Below are 17976 nucleotides of genomic sequence, written 5' to 3'. Positions count from 1 at the left end.
GAAATGGATGCCATCATCCAGAAAAACTGACTCATCCCTTCTGGAATTATAATTTTTAAAAATTTTAAAAATCTACTTTCTGCTGAATAGATCATTGAAAAGTCTTTGTACAACTAATTCCCTGGTCCTAATAATGTAAGTAATATGATATTAATGTCTGCAATAATGTAATTAACAAGAATGTTAACATTAACATAACGTAGATAAGGTAAATTAATGAAATCAATTAACTATTTTTAACATAAGCATTAGACGCTGGAAGGAAAATTATTTTGATGGAGTGGTACATAAGAGACTTAAATCCTCTTCCTGCATAAAAGTCAACAGATACTACCTATAACTGAAAAAAATCAAGAAATAGCAGAAAATGCCTATTATTTAAAAATATACAAACAGGCATTAGAAGAAACAGCTTGAAATGCTGAAGGTTTTATTTTGGTGACCAATAACCAGAGACAGGGACTACTGACTAGATCAGAAGTCAGCTGTTTTGCTTTTAAGGTTTACAGAATTATCTAGTTTTAAACAGTGTATGTTTAACTTTTACTTTTTTCACGTCTGGTTCAGCGCCCTCATTCCTCTGAGCTCCTGAGAAATACAATATAAATTATTAGAAGCCTTAGGAGGCCATGCTGGGGTGGCGATTAGGGAAAGAGGATGCACTTCATGAGGAAAAGTGAAGGCTCCTGGTCTTTATGTAAATCACCCCGACTAACGATTAACCAGGGCAAAAACCTCCACGATTTTAAATGCACAGCATTACGCGTGCACGCATCATACTCCCTTCGCAAAGGACAAACACACTCGCATTCTGCACACGAACTCTTAAGAACTGTTGCGCGACTGCGCATGGAGACGAGGTGATGGGCTCAGAAAGGTGGCACAGGAACGATCCCCGCCTTCAGCCAATCCTAACGTCCCCTCTGACGTTGGGTAAGCACGTCTGAGGAAACAAACGGAGGACCAAAGCGCACGTGCCGCCCAAACGCGCCGGGCGCGGGGCCCCGGGGAACGCGAGCAGTCGGGGCGGTGCCGCCACGCCTCCCGGCACCAGAGGCGGAGCCCACGCCGCGGAGTCCCGCCCCAGCCTGCGTCCGCCCGTAGTCCAGTCGCTGCTCTTTTCCAGGCGGGTAAGCCCTAACAGGGGGAATCTAAGAAAGAGTACCGGCTGGCTGGCCTTCCCAGCGCTCGAAGCCCCGCCATGCTCGTCCTCCGAAGCGGCCTGACTAGGGCTCTGGCTGCGCGGAAGCTTGCGCCTCAGGTACCCGCCGCGGAGACGCGCCCAAACCGTGCCTTGGGGGAGGGGAGCGGGCGTCAGCTGGGAGCTCGTCGCCCCGCGCATGCGCTACCCGATTTGCTCGCCCAGACTTGCGAGTGCCGCGCGTGCGCGCAGGCCGTTCGCCCGTGCAGCTTGCGGGATGGAGCCGCCGCGGAAGTTATAGTGGCGGTCCCAGGCCCGGAGGCGGGGCATTCCAGGACGCGAGGGAGGAAGCGGGGCGCAGTTCGCTCCAGCTGCTGCGTTTGCTACGTTGGGGCCAGTGCCTGGTGCTTGCTGGTCGAACGTTCCTATTAATTTTGTCCTTTGACAAGCCATCGTACCCTCCAGACAGAAGGTAGAAGAGAAATAGGTCAACCAGCCGTTGGCGAAAGAACAGGCCTCCCCCGTTTAAATAAAACGTACACAACTTCTGAGCGTTTTGCAGAGAACCTTGAAGAGGAGGGCCAGGGTGCCAGTGGTGGAGCATCCTGCCCAGCGGCCGACTGCCTCGTGCGGGCGGTGGCCGAGCCAGGCAGGGCCAGGAAGCTCGTAGCAAACAGGATGGTAACCTCACTTAACCTTAGATGAGAAAAGCACACAGTAGATTTTTGTGATTCAGCCTTAACTGTCGGGATTTGGCCTATTCTGTGAATCTACAGAATTTTTCCTTTGATATTGAGGCTTGTACTTTTCTCGAAGGGTATAAGAGAAAGGGGATGAACCTACTCTACAGACTGACTCTGCTGAAGACTGAGGAACCAGCGATGACCCATTAACCCAAGATTAGCAATCCAGTCTTAATCTTTCCTGATTGACACTCTACTGGGGCAGGGCCAAGAGTTATTCCTTACAACTTTACTCTGAACTTTGATTATTAAATGTCAGCCAGTTGTTCTAATTGGAAAAAATTCCAATGATGAGTTATATTCTCAGGGTCCTGGGATCTAACCCCACCTCTGGCTCCCGCCCTTAGCACAGAGTCTGCTTGTCCCTCTCCCTCTGCTCCTCCCCACCCCCACCCCCACCCCTGGCTCATGTGCACTCTCTCTCTCTCTCTCTCACATAAATGGATAAATAAAATCTTTTTTAAAAATTAAAAAAAAAAAGGGCACCTGGGTGGCTCAGTTGGTTAAGCGACTGCCTTCGGCTCAGGTCATGATCCAGGAGTCCCCGGATCAAGTCCCACATCGGGCTCCCTGCTCAGCGGGGAGTCTGCTTCTCCCTCTGACCCTCCCCCCCCATGCTCGCTCTCGCTCTCTCTCATTCGCTCTCTCAAATAAATAAATAAAATCTTTAAAAAAAATTTAAAAAGCATAGTAACTCAAGACAATTGTGACTCATTGGAATTGGAAGTCAGTGCCAAGGAAAATGAGCCTTTCTTTGGAGATTAGGGAGCCTAAAGCACTCATGTTTCCTTCCCTAGCGTACTAGTCCTGTATTGTGGTTGCATAGTTTTGGTGTCCCTCAACAAAAATCACCTACCCCTTTCCACACACGTACACATCTTATTGCTTCATTGCTGTTAACCTCTCCCTGAGCTTTCCTATTATACTCTTCTGCAAAAGGTAATAAAAATGTGTGCCTGTGATCACTTATTTTGTTCCCCAAATACAAATTCCCTGAAAAACAACTTAAAAGCAATTGTCACAAGTACCCCATTGGCCTATTTTTGATACATTTATATTTTACTTATAATATTTTTAAGCTATAAATATTAGGCAGTTTTCATTTGCATAGCATTTTGTTATTAGAGTAGTATAATGGCACAAAAAAGAATGTTTGCCAAACATAGGGGCTGCAATTGTTTTTGATGGCAAATGTCAATCAGACAATAAGAATATAACTCATCATAGACATGAATGGAATGAGCTCAAGATAGATGATTATAATTCAGTCTTATACACAAGTAAAATACATATACTATTCTGCTTTGTAAAAAAAAATATATGTCAGAGCAAGAAGCATACTGCTTTTGATTGTTGGAGCAGGTAGTCAGCATAAGCCCAAAATTCATCCATAGCTTTATAGGTATGAAAACTGTTATAATAGATTATGCTGGGTGTAATCAGGTTTAGGAAATATGCACATGCTAATCAAACTTATGTAAGATGGATTTGTAAACTAGAATACCATATGAGTGTGTCTGTGTTTATATACATATATCTGTGTGTACATTTACACATATAAACATATATACACAGGATAATTCCTGGCAAAGCATTTCCCACTGAAAGTTCAGTTCACTCAGAGACCCAAATTAGAAATTTACATAGTGAACATATGACTATTACAAAAGGAACTAATGGTTCTTAAAAAGTATTTCCATTAACATGGTATAACTGGGTGGGTTAAATGCCCTTCTTCAGACTGCATCTATAATTAAAAACATAATGACTCAGGAGTACCTGGGTGGCTCAGGTGGCTAAAGTGTCCCAACTCTTGGTTTCAACTCAGGTCAGGATCTCAGGGTCCTGGGATCTAACCCCACCTCTGGCTCCCGCCCTTAGCACAGGTCTGCTTGTCCCTCTCCCTCTGTTCCTCTCCACCCCCACCCCCACCCCTGGCTCATGTGCACTCTCTCTCAAATAAATGGAAAAATAAAGTCTTTTTTAAAAAATTAAAAAAAAAACATACTGACTCAAGACAATTGTGACTCATTGACTTTTTTTTCCTTTTTCTAGCTTTATACATCCTATGACTACATTACAATGCAATTGGATAGGTCATAGTTTCCTATTACATTAGTTAGATTTCTATCCTATTTTTATTTTTTTAAGAGAGAGAGAGCACAGTGGGGAGGGGCAGAGGGAAAGGGAGAGGGAATGTTAAGCAGGCTCCATGCTCAGCACAGAGCTGGAGGCAGGGATCTCACAACCCTAGATCATAATCTCAGTGGCAATCAAGAACTCGGCGCTTAACCAACTAAGCCACCCAGGTGCCCCTCTATCCTATTTTTTGACCAATGGTTTACTTCATTGAATTTGGGAAATACTTTGACCTGACCAGCAATTTCCATTGTTTTAAGAACCTAAAAAGGAAGGAAGGAAGGGAGGGAGGGAAAGAGGAAAGGAAGAAAAGAAAAGAATTTTCTGCTAGTAAACACATTTCCATTGTGCTAGCCAAAATACTATATATTTTATAAAATTGTTTTTAATGTTTAACTCTAACACATACATACACTATTGACTAAATAAGGGATATTTAAACTATTTGCAAAACTTATTAGGATCCTAATTGTAGTTTTTGGGTAAAGAAATTGCCCCAGTGGCTTCTTAGAAGAAACTTCTCATGAAAAAGCAACTAGAGGTAGACTACCTACAAGGACATAGTAGCTATATATTTGGAATACTTAAAAGTAGTTTTCTTTACTGATACCTCTCTAAACAAATTATCTGTGGAGAAAGGACCACAGAGTACAGATTGTGAGTCTACTGAGTGTCCCTTGTTTTCAGACTCAGATTTGGTTGTAACATGATATTATAAACCCTACTTTCCCAAAATATTTAAATTTGCCTTATCTTTCTTTAGGTGTGCTCATCTTTTGCTACAGGCCCCAGACAATACGATGGAACACTCTATGAATTTCGTACCTATTATCTTAAGCCCTCAAAGATGAATGAGTTCCTGGAAAATACTAAGAAAAACATTCATCTTCGGACAGCTCACTCTGAATTGGTTGGATACTGGAGTGTAGAATTTGGAGGCAGAATGAATAAAGTGTTTCATATTTGGAAGTATGGTATGAGTCATCAGCTTAAGTATTCAGTACAGATTTTCATTCTGTTAGATGTTACCCACGACTTAGTGACTTAGTTCTTGGATCTACATTACTATAAATACATACAGGTGAAGTAAAACCTTTAAATAGCAATACCAAAAAAATTCAGGGATTATGCCTCCCAGTGGTATACCTGTAGTAACCCATTGCTGGAAACGTTTATTAGCATATGAGAATGTGATAGTGAGAAAATGGCATCTCAGATTTCAAGTCATAAAATTATGAACCACACTTAATTCTTAGGAAAAGTTAAGAATAGCTTATTGTAAAGATGGTTTATGAAAAATTTAAAGCAGTGATTGCAAGAACCCAAGTGGCTTAAGATGATAAAAGAGGAGTAGAATTTTTTTTTTTTTATTGAAGCTATAGCTCGATATCAGTGTTCTAACAGACATCATTCAAATCTCTAGAGGCTTTAGTGAAATAGAAGTTAATAGGAGATGATAGTAAACTTCGAAGCCCTCACCCTTCTGTAAGATATAATAAATCTGTCAGGTTTCGGACCACTTTTGTTTTATTTCTGTACCCCCAGAGTTTCAAGGAATTCACTCTCATGACACTAGTTTAGGGAAGTAAAGGAAAAGGAATTAGAGTTCTTTCCATATTGAAGCTGATCAATCCCTGGTTTAGTAGAGGAAGGAGTATGGTTCCTGGAATCCCCAGAATGTTTGTTACTCCATTGTTTAATCTTTCTGAAGTCGACTGTAGTACACATCATGATATCCAAAAACCTTTAATAATTTCATTTAGTATCTGGTCCTCAGTGTCCAAAGTTAATAATCATAAAATAACATGAAAAGTGCTCATTCTGTACTTAGCATGTCCATAGTCTAGAGGTTTTCCCAACTGTAGTAGAACAAACCCCATAAAAACACAACTTATGCTTTAATGCACCGCCAGTTGAATCATATCCCAGTTAAAAAAAGAAAAAAACAAAACTGCTAGTACAGTCCTGATAAAACTTACTTAAGCTCTAAGATAGATGTTATTCCTTATCCTCAGCATAAGCCATAGAAAACTATTTTACCGTTCGTCTTGCGAGGCCCTAATAGTTAAATGTAGTACTGGGCCCATATGTTAGCAAATATATGTACTTGTTTGGGAAACAAAGAGAAGAGAAATAGTACTGAGTAAAAAGAAGGGATGACGGGCACCAGGGTGGCTTAGTTGGCTAAGCGGCTGCCTTCGGCTCAGGTCATGATCCTGGGGTCTTGGGATCGAGCCCCACGTCCAGCTCCCTGCTCAGCGGAGAGCCTGCTTCTCCCTCTCCCTCTGCCTGCCACTCTGCCTACTTGTGTTCTCTACCTCTCTGTCAAATATTTTTTAAAAATAAATAAAAAAAAAGAAGGGATGACAGAGAATTAGCACTATTTCTCTGGAAGCTGTTAGTTCAAAGCAGCAGCTGTCAAAGTGCATCTTAATTTCACTCACGTTAAATGTAATTCAAGGTATATCTTGACCTGATCACCCACCACCACCACCACCACAGAAAAATACTCTAAACTGCTGCTATAATTTAAATGCCTCAATTAAATTAATAAGAATAGTTAATGTATATTGAGTTCTAACGAGGTGCCAAAAACTGTTGTGTACTAATTCATTTAATCTTAACAACCCTAGAGGGAGACATTATATCATTATCCCCATTTTACAGAGTTAAGAAGTAGGCACAGAAAGATTTAATAACTTAACCTAAGTCACACGACTGCCTATTAAGTGGTGGAGCCTATAAAGCCCACTGTATGACATTATCATTAGTTTTTGACATTTCTACTGCCCTTTCAGGCCATGAAAAACTTGGGGACTGATGTCACATCTATATGTTATCTCCAGTGATATAATACGGTGTCCTGTGCCCTTGATGAACGCTTGGTGGATTGAATGAAACCCAGAAAAAGTACAGGTGATTTTAAATCAATAATTTTTGGTTTTCTTGCTCTTTCTTTTCCCATAGATAATTTTGCTCATCGAACTGAAGTTCGGAAAGCATTGGCCAAAGATAAGGAATGGCAAGAACAGTACCTCATTCCAAATTTGGCTCTTATTGATAAACAGGAGAGTGAGATTACTTATCTGGTACCGTGGTGCAAACTAGAAAAGCCTCCAAAAGAAGGCAAGTCGTCCCCTCTTAGTCACTGAATTCTGATAGAGAAAAAATTAAAGATTTTAAGCTATAAAAACTCAAGTTCTACTGGCAAAGAAGTTAATCTTTGTTTAATATAGGAACATCTGTTGATTGTTCAGATAAAAATAAATTGGTGCTCTTAGCTTATCTTTAAAAAAAATGACCATTGAATAATGAAGTGTTTTTCCTTATTGGTATCTTATTGATTCTTAAAGCTTAGCTATATTATAGAAAAAGTTGACATGGTCAGTAAAGGTTGAGAAGTTGGGCCTTCAGAGCAGAGAACACATCTGTGGGTAGGTGAGGGATAGTATGTGATACTTTGTCATAATTTGAAAATAATATAAACTTTTAAATATAAAAGTTTTTCCATAAACTACAACTAATCTTAAATCTTAAGTATATATTTGCTTATAAAATTGACTAGGGGAATGAATTAACTGGAACTGCCGAGCCGCATTACTGTAGTCTAACTTTCATGTCTTCCTCTTTCTTATTTCTCAGTTTGAAAGTAATTCCTAAAGATTTGTCTTCTTGCTGATTTTACTTCTTGCTGACTTAAAGAAATTACCTCAATCCAGTTTTAAACAAAGGTCAGATTAGCAAAAGCATAAACTAATTTAAATGTTTTATTTCCCCCATTATTCCCAACTTCGTAGTGCATTTTAGATTATAAGAGATTTGAAAAATCTTACTTAGAAACTTATCCTCTTAGCTCCCCCTCAGCTTTCAGCACTAACTAAATGAACTAGTTGGCTTCTCAAAGTATCAAATCTTAGTTCTTTTCCTCTATGTTATTCATGATTCTTCGGTAACTTTTGCATGTTTTTCTTTTACTTTCTAAATCTACTTGTCCCCTGGTTTCCTTCTCTTCACCTAGCCTCTACTTCCATGCAGAAGGTAAAATGCTTTTCAAGTAATTACATGGATATTTAGGAATAATAAAACCTTCTCCTTTAGAATTATTTTTTTCCTCAGAACTCAGAGACAGTCACCTCAGGTTCATTATTTGCTTGCTGTTCCTGTTGGATATGGAATCTTAGAGGGGAAATTATATAGAGAGATAAGTTAGTAGAAATTGGTAAACAGAATGGAACTATAAGAGACTGGAAATACCTTATTCATTTCTTTTATAAAAGTATAGACTCAGGCAACTAAAAAATACTATTACATTATAAATTCTTTTATTGACAAATTTTATAGATTAAAAATAGATAATATATTAACTGTAGAGTCCATCCATTTTTGTCTGTTCTGTATGATAAGTTTAACAACTGACCCTTAAACTAGGACAAGGACTTTCTAAACATAAAAGCAAAGAAAAACAATGCAAATTATTAGTAAATATGTCTAACATGTTAACATGTATATGGGTATGATCCTCAAAATCTACATATGTAGTTACCCTTCCACTGGAACCAAACTAAACATGATTGGAAATTTCTTGAATGTGTTCTATAAAATAATTATTTTTCTCCCCATTCTAGGAATCTATGAACTAGCTACTTTTCAAATGAAACCTGGTGGGCCAGCTCTGTGGGGTGATCCATTTAAAAGGGCAGTTCATACTCATATCAATCGAGGCTACACAAAACTCGTTGGAGTGTTCCATGCAGAATATGGAGTGCTCAACAGAGGTACAGTTGTCCATTTCTTCTTATGAAATTGCAAAATATATGGGTGATCCACATTAAGTTCTTTTTGTCAGTTTGTCTCTGTTCTCATTATGGGGTTTATTTTGCTTTTTATTGCCCAAGTTTTAGCTTTGTAATTTTAAGGGTTGAGCAAACCTGTTTTACATCTTATTTAGAATGTTATTCACCTTATAAAGTTTTTTTTAAATACTGAACTGTTCATTTCCCTGATATATCAAAATGATAAACTTGTAAATACTGGAAGGAACCTGAAAAAGTCACCTATTTCTTTCATCACCTTATTTTCCTCTGAATGTACTTTTAATGATTTTTTTTCCTTTTTTCACAGTTTTATTGAGCTATAATTGACATATAAGTTTAGGGTATACAACATAATGATTTATTTATATGTTGTAAGGTGATCACCACAATAAGTTTAGTTAAACAGCCATCACCTCACAGTTACAAATTATTTCTCCTTATGATAAGTTTTAAGATCTACTCTCTTTCAGCTTTCAAATATACAATATAGAATTGTTAACTGTAGTCTTCATGTTGTATATTACATCCCCAAAACTTATTTATCTTGTAACTGGAAGTTTGTGCTTCTTGTAATTCTTTTTAAAAGTTTATTTTGAGAGAGGAGAGCACATGTATGCAAGAGAGAGAGCGGTGGGGAGGAGCAGAGGGAGAGAGGATCTTAAGCAGACTCCACACTGAGTGTGGAGCCCAAGAAGGCACAATCTCAAGACCCTGAGGTCAAGCCTGAGCCAAAACCGAGAGTCGGGTACTTAACTGACTGCACCACTCAGGTGCCCCTGTGATTTTTTTTTTTTTTAAATAACATTACTTGGGGTAGAAAGATTGTTCATGGGTAAAAAAGTAATATGTAATTGTTATAAATATTAAAAACATGGACAAGCCCAAAGAAAAAGAATAATGGTTTATCAATTTATTTAATAAAATATCTATTTGGAATATTTAATTTTTTTAAGTTGAAAGATATTCCAATCAGAATTTCAGAGAGTTTTCTTGTGGCAAACTCTGAAAAATATTTGTAAAATTTATCTGAAAGGATAAATGACTAAGAATAGCTAATGAATATTTGAAAGACTTGTAATATCCGGTTGCCTCTTCATCTTCTCCACTTTATGTCCACTGGACATATCCCAAACTGAGCTAATCATTGCTCAGAAAGTCAACTTCTACTAATATACATGTTATAGATGTATATTCAAATTGGAAAATATATGAAGAGGAGAAAAAAATTGTAGATGCCTATCTCACACCATATGCTAAAATAAAATCAAGATGGACTATGGATTTCTTTTTTTTTTTTAAGATTTTATTTATTTATTTGACAAAGAGAGACACAGCAAGAGAGGGAACACAAGCAGGGGAAGTGGGAGAGGGAGAAGCAGGCTTCCCGCTAAGCAGGGAGCCTGATGCGGGGCTTAATCCCAGGACCCTGGGATCATACCTGAGCTGAAGGCAGACGCTTAACAACTGAGCCATCCAGGCACCCCTGGATTATGGATTTCAATTAGAAAACTGAATTCATACAATTACTAAAACAAAATACAGATGAATTTATTTAACAATGTGTATGGAAACAATATTTCTAAGCCATGAAGAAACTGAGGGGAAAAAATAATTTTATTATAAAAGAATGATTTTATTATACAAAGCTCAAGCTTTGTGCCTCTCAAAATACCTTGAATGAAATCAAAAAGCAAAAAATAAATACATACATACATACTTCTACAAAGGTAGACACAGATGACTACCAAAAATATATTAAAGAAGATTCAGATTAAAACAATAATGAGATGCCAGTTTTTACCTAATAAGGATACATTATATAGATACAATATTAGATAGGTCAGAGAAAAATGAGTAGGGTTCATATGTGCTTCATCTTCCCTCAAAAAAATTGGCAATATAAATAAAAAGGCTTCTCTGTTTGTATTTGACATTTTTTTAAATTTTTCATTTATTTTTTTAATTTCAGTATAAGTAACACAGTGTTTAATTAATTTCAGGTGTACAGTATAGTGCTTCAACAATTCTATACATTACTCAGTACTCATCATAAGTGTACTCTTAATTCCCTTCACCTATTTCACCCACCCTTCCACCCACCTTCCCACTGGCAACCAACGGTTCTCTATATTTAAGAGTCAGGGTTTTTTTTTTTCTTTGTTTGGTTTCTTAAATTCCATTATGAATGAAATCATGTGGTATTTGTCTTTCCCTGATTGACTTATTTCATTTAGCATTATATCCATCCATATGTTGCAAGTGGCAAGATTTCTTTTTTATGGCTGAGTAATATTCCACTACACACACATGCGCGCACACACACCCACAACTACTTTATCCATTCCTCTATCAATGGAACTTGGGTTGCTTCCATATCTTGACTACTATAATTAATGTTGCAGTAAACACAGGGGTGCATATATCTTTTCAAATTCATGTTTTCATATTCTTCAGGTAAATATCCAGTAGTATAATTACTGGATCCTATGGTAATTCTATTTTAATTTTTTGAGGAACCTCCATACTGTTTTCCACTGTGGCTGCACCAGTGTGCATTCCCACCAGTGGCACACGAGGGTTCCTTTTTTCCCACATCCTTACCAACACTAGTTGTTTCTTGTGTTTTTTATTTTAGCCATTCTAACAGATGTGAGGTGATATCTCATTGTGGTTTAGATTTGTTTTGATGATGATGAGTGATTTTGAGCATCTTTTCATGTGTCTGTTGGCCATCTGTATGCCTTGTTTGGAGAAATTCATGTCTATTCATGTCTTCTGCCCATTTTTTAATTGGATTATTTGTTTTTTGGGGTGTTGAGTTATATAGGTTTTTTATATATTTTGGACCTCTTTGGGATGATTTTGTTGGGGACTCTCTGTGCCTCCTGAATTGGATTTGTTTCCTTCTCCAGAGTTTCCAGCTATTATTTCTTCAAATAAATTTGCTGCCCCTTTTCTCTCTTTTCTCTGGGATCCCTGTAATGTGAATGTTACTACACTTGATGGTGTCACTGAGTTCCCTTAACCTATTCTCATTTTTTTAATTAATCTTTTCTCTTTCTCCTGTTCAGCTTGATTGCTTTCCATTACAGTCGTCCAGCTCACTGCTCCATTCTTCTGCTTCCTCTAATCTACTATATATTCCCTGTATTTTTTAATTTCACTTACAGAGTTCTTCATCTCTCACTGGTCCTTTTTTATATTTTCCATCTCTTTTGAGGGTCTCACTGAGATCCTCCACTCTTTTCTCAAGTCCAGTGAATATATTTATGATCATTACTTTAAATTCTCTATCAGGTATATTGCTTATCTCTGTTTCATTTTGTTCTGCTGGATTTTGTCCTGTTGATTCATTTGGGACATATTCTTCTGTGTCTTCATTTTTTCTAACTCTCTGTGTCTGCTTCTATGTGTTAGGCAAGTAATGGCCTTATGAAGAAGAGCTCATGTAGTGCTCTGTCATGTAGTGCAGTGCAGTGTCTCCTGTTCACCAGAACCTGGCCCTTCCACAGTGTCTCCTATGTGTGTTGCATACACCTTACTATTGTGACTGAACCACATTTGCCTTCAGTCCAGTTGCCTGCAATGGTGCTTTTTGCTAGTTGTGGGCAGGGTTTGGTTCCTGTGTTGTTAGGAGGCCAGTCTGGGGCTGCCCTGGGCAAAAAGCCTTAATTTTTTAAATTATTTTTGCTAATATTAAGGAAATATGCACGGATATGTAGGTGGGTTTAGTTATACAAGAAGGAAATTTGGAAATGACATAAAATATATAGCCATATTTAAATAATGAGATTAAAGGTTTTTTAAGTTTCTGATTTACTATAAAGGACATGTATAACTTTTGCAAGAAAAAATTATTGAAAATGTGTATACACACAGTGTAATCTTGGGGCACCTGTGTGGCTCAGTCGGTTAGGTGTCCAACTTATGATTTCAGCTCAGGTTTTGATCTCATGAGTCATGAGATTAAGCCCTGCACTGGGGTGCACACTCAGCGGGGAGTCTGCTTGAGATTCTCTCTCTCCCTCACCCTCTGCCCTTCCCTCTATTCATGCACGTGTGTGCTAAAATAAATCTTAAAGAGAAGAAAATGTGTGTGTACACACACTTTTTAATCTTAATCCATTCTTAGTGTACTAGAAGAATGGTAATATGCTGAGTATAAATCAGTACTTCGTATCTGGAGGACAGTGTATAACATATACACTGTATATTTGTAAGTGTGGAGATATATATATATGTATATGTATATGTATATATATGTATATGTATATATATATATATATATATGATAAACTCTTTGGTTCTCTCAATTTAAATTTTAGGAATTTATATTAAGAAAATATTCAGATCCAGACTGCCTGGGTTTGAATCCCAGCTTCACCACTTATAACTTTGTGACCCTGGGTAAGTTACTTAACCTCACTGTGCCTTAGTTTCCTCATCCATAAAATGATAATACTAATAATCTACCACCTAAAATTATTATGAAGACTGAATAGACTAAATGAGTTAATATATGCAAAATGCTTAAAACCAGGTCTGGCACATAATCAACACCCAGTAAATATTAGTAGTAGTTGTCATCAGCTTTGTTACTATTATAGATGTATATGTAGACACTGCTCTAATGAGGTTTCTCTCAGTATTATTTACAATAAAGAAATATTTTTATGTAATATGCAGACTATCCAGAAAAAATATATGTATCTACATCATGTATTTATATAACCATAAACTTACATGTTTATGTGTGTATAAATATATATTCATAAAAACACATATATATACACATAAACATGGAAAGAGATACAGCAAATATAAAAGTGGCCTTTTTTCTACGTGGTATAGAAATGACTCCTCTTTTCTCTTTTTATCCACATTTTCCTATACAGCTAACATATCTTACATCGGAATTATTAAAAATTTGTAAAATATGCACAAAAACATTTATTCCCTATTTCAAAAAAATATTACAATATTAATCTAATCGGTCAGGGGCTTGGATAAAAAGTTCTTATATCTATAGGGAGGAATTCCCGTAGCCATTAAAAATTAAAGTTACTGCCATGGGAAATATGCATTGTCGATTTTTAAAAATCTGGTAAGTGTAATATATAGTATGACCCTAATTTGATTTTACTCATTTGTTTAAAGGAAATGTGCTAAATGTCAATAGAGGTTCTCCCGAGGTGGTTAAAATTATGCTACTTTTAATTTGCTTCTTCGTATCTTCAAGATTTTCAGTAGTAAACACAATTCTTTTATAATCTTCCTTTTTTAAATAAAATAAAATGTATTAGAAAGTCATGAAGCCTCATTATAGATTAATTGTGTTTAGTGTGTTATTTACTTGCCCTTTCCAGCCTTCTGTTTCTTCATCTATAAAACCAGTTTGATTAATTTATAAATTTCTCTCCCGAATCTCTGACCCCCTCTGAAATCTTATTACTAAACATACTTAATTTTACCTTTTTGATATCCACTATTTTGATCTAAAGAACAAGACTTAATGTTTCTGATTAATTCTTCTGTATTTCTTACTTGTAGTAACGCCATAGTCTTTAGACGCTGTTTTTGGTTTATTTCTGCAGTTCATGTTCTTTGGTGGAATGAGAGTGCAGACAGTCGTGCTGCTGGGAGACATCAGTCTCATGAGGATCCCAGGGTTGTGGCAGCTGGTAAGCTATTTCACTAGGCATGAAGTATTCGAACCACAAATTTGATTCAGTCAATAACTTTATATGCCTTCTTATGAAATGTTTTTTTCCAGTTCGGGAAAGTGTTAACTTCCTTGAGTCTCAGAAGAATATGCTTCTGATTCCTATGTCATTTTCACCATTGAAATAGTTTTCCATTGAAATACGAAGCATTGCATTAACTGCTATAAGATGTGTCTGCTAATGGTACTTAAACTCTCCCAAGAGATTCTCATTTTTATATGAAGGAGGTGGTAAGTTAATTTGCTATGTCCTTTGCATTTTTAAAAGCTGTCTCTGTCCACTGTCACCACCACAAGGAAATAGTTCTGTTCATTTTCCCTTTGGCATTTCAGTATTTGTCATACATTAAAAATTGTTGTCATTCCTACAAGATCTTGATTTTTCATTTGTTTCAGAATATCTCTTGTACTGTTTTGACAACCCTCTGCTTTTATAGCATTTCCTTATGTTGAAATAATTGTCACATTTCCATGCCTATGATAATATTTCTAAACTATTTATATACATTGTCAAACTTTTCATGTCTATTTTTCTGAAATTTTAAAAGTTTTTGTCCAGTAAAGTTTATTTTGTAATACTAAATGGGATTCATAAAAATATTAAACATGTTTATTATGGAAAAGTACAGTATCATCTGTATCATCTCTATTAATTTTGGTTTTTACATTAATAATTACTTATGTGGAAAATAATGTTATTAGATCCTCATATTAAAAACTGTTGAAGACTGATTGGTTTATATGCTGAAATGTCTTCATTTACAATTTATTTTACTAACTTTTACTTCACTTTGGATTACTATTTAACAAAGATACTTGGTACAATCTATCTGTGATAATGAGACATTTATGGTTATGGAAATGTTTGCCCTAATAAAAGCCTACAGATACATTCTGATTCTTTTTATTGTGTTTTATATTTGTATCCTCTTACCTGGAACTATTGTGTTACTATAAGGTAATGAGACAGTAATAAATATACTGTCTTTATGGTAAGTATTAAGTTACTTCAAGTAAATAGCATGCTAATAACCCCACAAGGAGAATTTCTTTAGTACTGGCACAGATGTACTAGGATTTTCCTACAAAAAAATTTTCATTTTAGTTGAGTACCTCAGCGTTCTTAAACTAGATTTGGTACTTACAAGCTCTTAGGGTAGTCTATATTTATAGCTATATGATTTTATGTTTCTAATATATATTGCAAATACAACATAGTAAATTATTAGCTATCTGAGGGAAAACTGAAAAACAGGAAGCATATTCACCTCTCACTTATCTGGTCCTCAAGAATTCAAAGGACAAATAAGTTTTCCTAGTAAGGCAAAGAACATCATAACTCTGGAGGTAAAAACCTATCAGAGAGGTTTTGAGTTTTGACTAAGAGTCTTCTACCTCAGTGTTTCTTTGAAAAGTTGTCACTTAGCAAATTAGGTGACAGTGGTGTTATTTGCAGTCAGTGTAGACAGATTTTCTCTCTGGCATAAAATCAGCTCTGTGTCATGAAAATACACAGCTGCTTCTGCCTTTCCCTTTTTTATTCATCTTTAGATTAGCTAGAACACTTAGAAGAGACAGGGGCTCTTTCATCTAATCCGTAGCCCTGATGGAGATTTAGAAAGCAGCAACAGATGGGTGTTCTTACCATATCCCACACAAAACTGGAGAGCCAGTACATGACAGTCTACACTCTGCTGATGAACTGCATGTGCTTCCCTTCACTGACCCACTCCTGGAATAGGAACACAACAAAGCTGGCTGAGATGAAGCACATTTCAAAGATAACACAGATGGACACATGCTCTTCCTGGAGAGAGAAAGTCAGTGAGGATCTGAGGAGTCACTGATGCAGTTGAGAACACAATCAAGGAGGACACACACACACACACACACACATAAACGCACACAAATATCTGATGAATAGCCCAGGGAAAAACATCTGTTCAATAAATAAATACATTTCTTTTACTCAGAGTTGAAACATGATTATTTTCAAGTCAAAAATCTGAAAAACAAATGCATAACATCTCATTGAGTTAGAGTCCAGTACTGGGCGCCTGGGTGGCTCAGTCAGTTAAGCATCTGCCTTCACCTCAGGTCATGATCCTGGGGCCCTGAGATTGAGCCCCGCATCGGGCTCCCTGCTCAGCAGGGAGTCTGCTTCTCCTTCTCCCTCTGCTGCTCCCCCCTGCTTGTGCTCTTTCCCTCTGTCTCCCTCAAGTAAATAAAAAAAAAAGAAAACCTAAAAAAAAAACAAAACTAAAAAAACCTTAAAAAAAAGTCCAGTACCATAATGAAACTATTGAAAAAGGTCTGAGAATGGCCTAATGGCATTCACTTTGGTCCACTTCTCCTGACTTTATAAGAGCAGTAGGTTGTAAATTCTCACACACACAGTGTGGCTTGAAAACTTAGTAAGTACAGAAATAGTAATGTGAAACTACTCAAATAAGTTAAATTCTTAACAGCTGTAGATAAATTTAAAACAACAGTATATAGCATATCAATCTAATAACAAATTCTAAAAAAAAATTCTAAGATTCTGGTTATAAGAATGGTCCTATAAGCCCATTACAAAAGGTCTTTTTTTTTTTAAGATTTTTTGTTTATTTGAGAGAGAAAGAGCACAAATGGGGGAGGGGCAGAGGCAGAGGGAGAAGCAGGCTCCCCGCTGAGCAAGGAGCCCAATGTGGGGCTCGATCCCAGGACCCTGGGATCATGACCTGAGCCGAAGGCAGACGCTTAACCGACTGAGCCACTCAGGCGCCCCACAAAGGGTCTTGTATGAAATTCCTAATGACCTGTATTGATACTGTGTAGGAAATAAGAGAACGAATACCTGCCATGCTCCATATACAGGATATACACTTTCAAATATTAAATATAGAGAGTAGCTCAGTCTTGGCCAGCACAAGATCACTAAATACCAGTGATGACTTTATATGCAAAAGTCCTAAACAATAAGCTGCTAGGTGATCTGACTGACCTACAATGATTCCCACATACCAGCAACTCTGGGCCCACTTTCCTGACAAGTCTTGGGATAGATAAAGTACCTTGGCCAACTTCAAGTGTTTCTTTACTTGCTTAATGGAATCCTTTGACTTAGAGGAAGTGATTGAGAATTACTGGTACCCAGGGAAAAGCCACCGTATCTAAATAACAGCCTGACATAAAACATAGTGTGGAACACAATACCACTCAGCAGCAGATACCACATGAGTATGTACATGTTTCATTTAGATATTTCCTCTTCAAAGGAAATTCAAAGTTAGACTTTGGAAAGTTATATCACAGCCACCTCTAATGGATTCTGGCAAACTTTTGACTCTTACGGTTCCTGCCCAGGGGGCTAACAGAAACTCCAGTGGGAAAGAGAAGGGACCTGGCCCTGATTACAGACTCTGACATCTGACA

The 17976-nt window shown here is 37.2% G+C and overlaps 1 protein-coding gene across 3 annotated transcripts; it reads left to right on the top strand.

Annotated features, from left to right (window-relative positions):
- The first annotated feature begins 882 nt into the window (after positions 1-882).
- LOC113934342 (protein NipSnap homolog 3A) lies at positions 883-15471 on the top strand. Of its 3 annotated transcripts, XR_003523635.2 has the most exons (7): positions 883-1261; positions 4787-4997; positions 6991-7149; positions 8649-8798; positions 13163-13244; positions 14432-14518; positions 14611-14625. XR_003523635.2 is itself a non-coding variant. In XM_027615139.2 (6 exons), the coding sequence occupies exons 1-5, from the start codon at positions 1202-1204 to the stop codon at positions 13228-13230; spliced, it is 648 nt and encodes a 215-aa protein (XP_027470940.1). In that variant the 5' UTR covers positions 883-1201; the 3' UTR covers positions 13231-13244; positions 14432-14528. The 3 variants fall into 3 exon arrangements, 2 of the variants coding, with proteins under 2 accessions (XP_027470940.1, XP_027470939.1); XM_027615139.2 differs by lacking the exon at positions 14611-14625 and having other exon boundaries at positions 14432-14528; XM_027615138.2 differs by lacking the exon at positions 13163-13244 and having other exon boundaries at positions 974-1261; positions 14611-15471.
- The last annotated feature ends 2505 nt before the right edge of the window (positions 15472-17976 follow it).

This window comes from Zalophus californianus, chromosome 13, assembly GCF_009762305.2.
Source record: "Zalophus californianus isolate mZalCal1 chromosome 13, mZalCal1.pri.v2, whole genome shotgun sequence".
Lineage (NCBI taxonomy): Eukaryota > Metazoa > Chordata > Mammalia > Carnivora > Otariidae > Zalophus > Zalophus californianus.
Note: the sequence above shows the minus strand (reverse complement) of the source record. Positions and strands in the feature narration are given on the sequence as shown.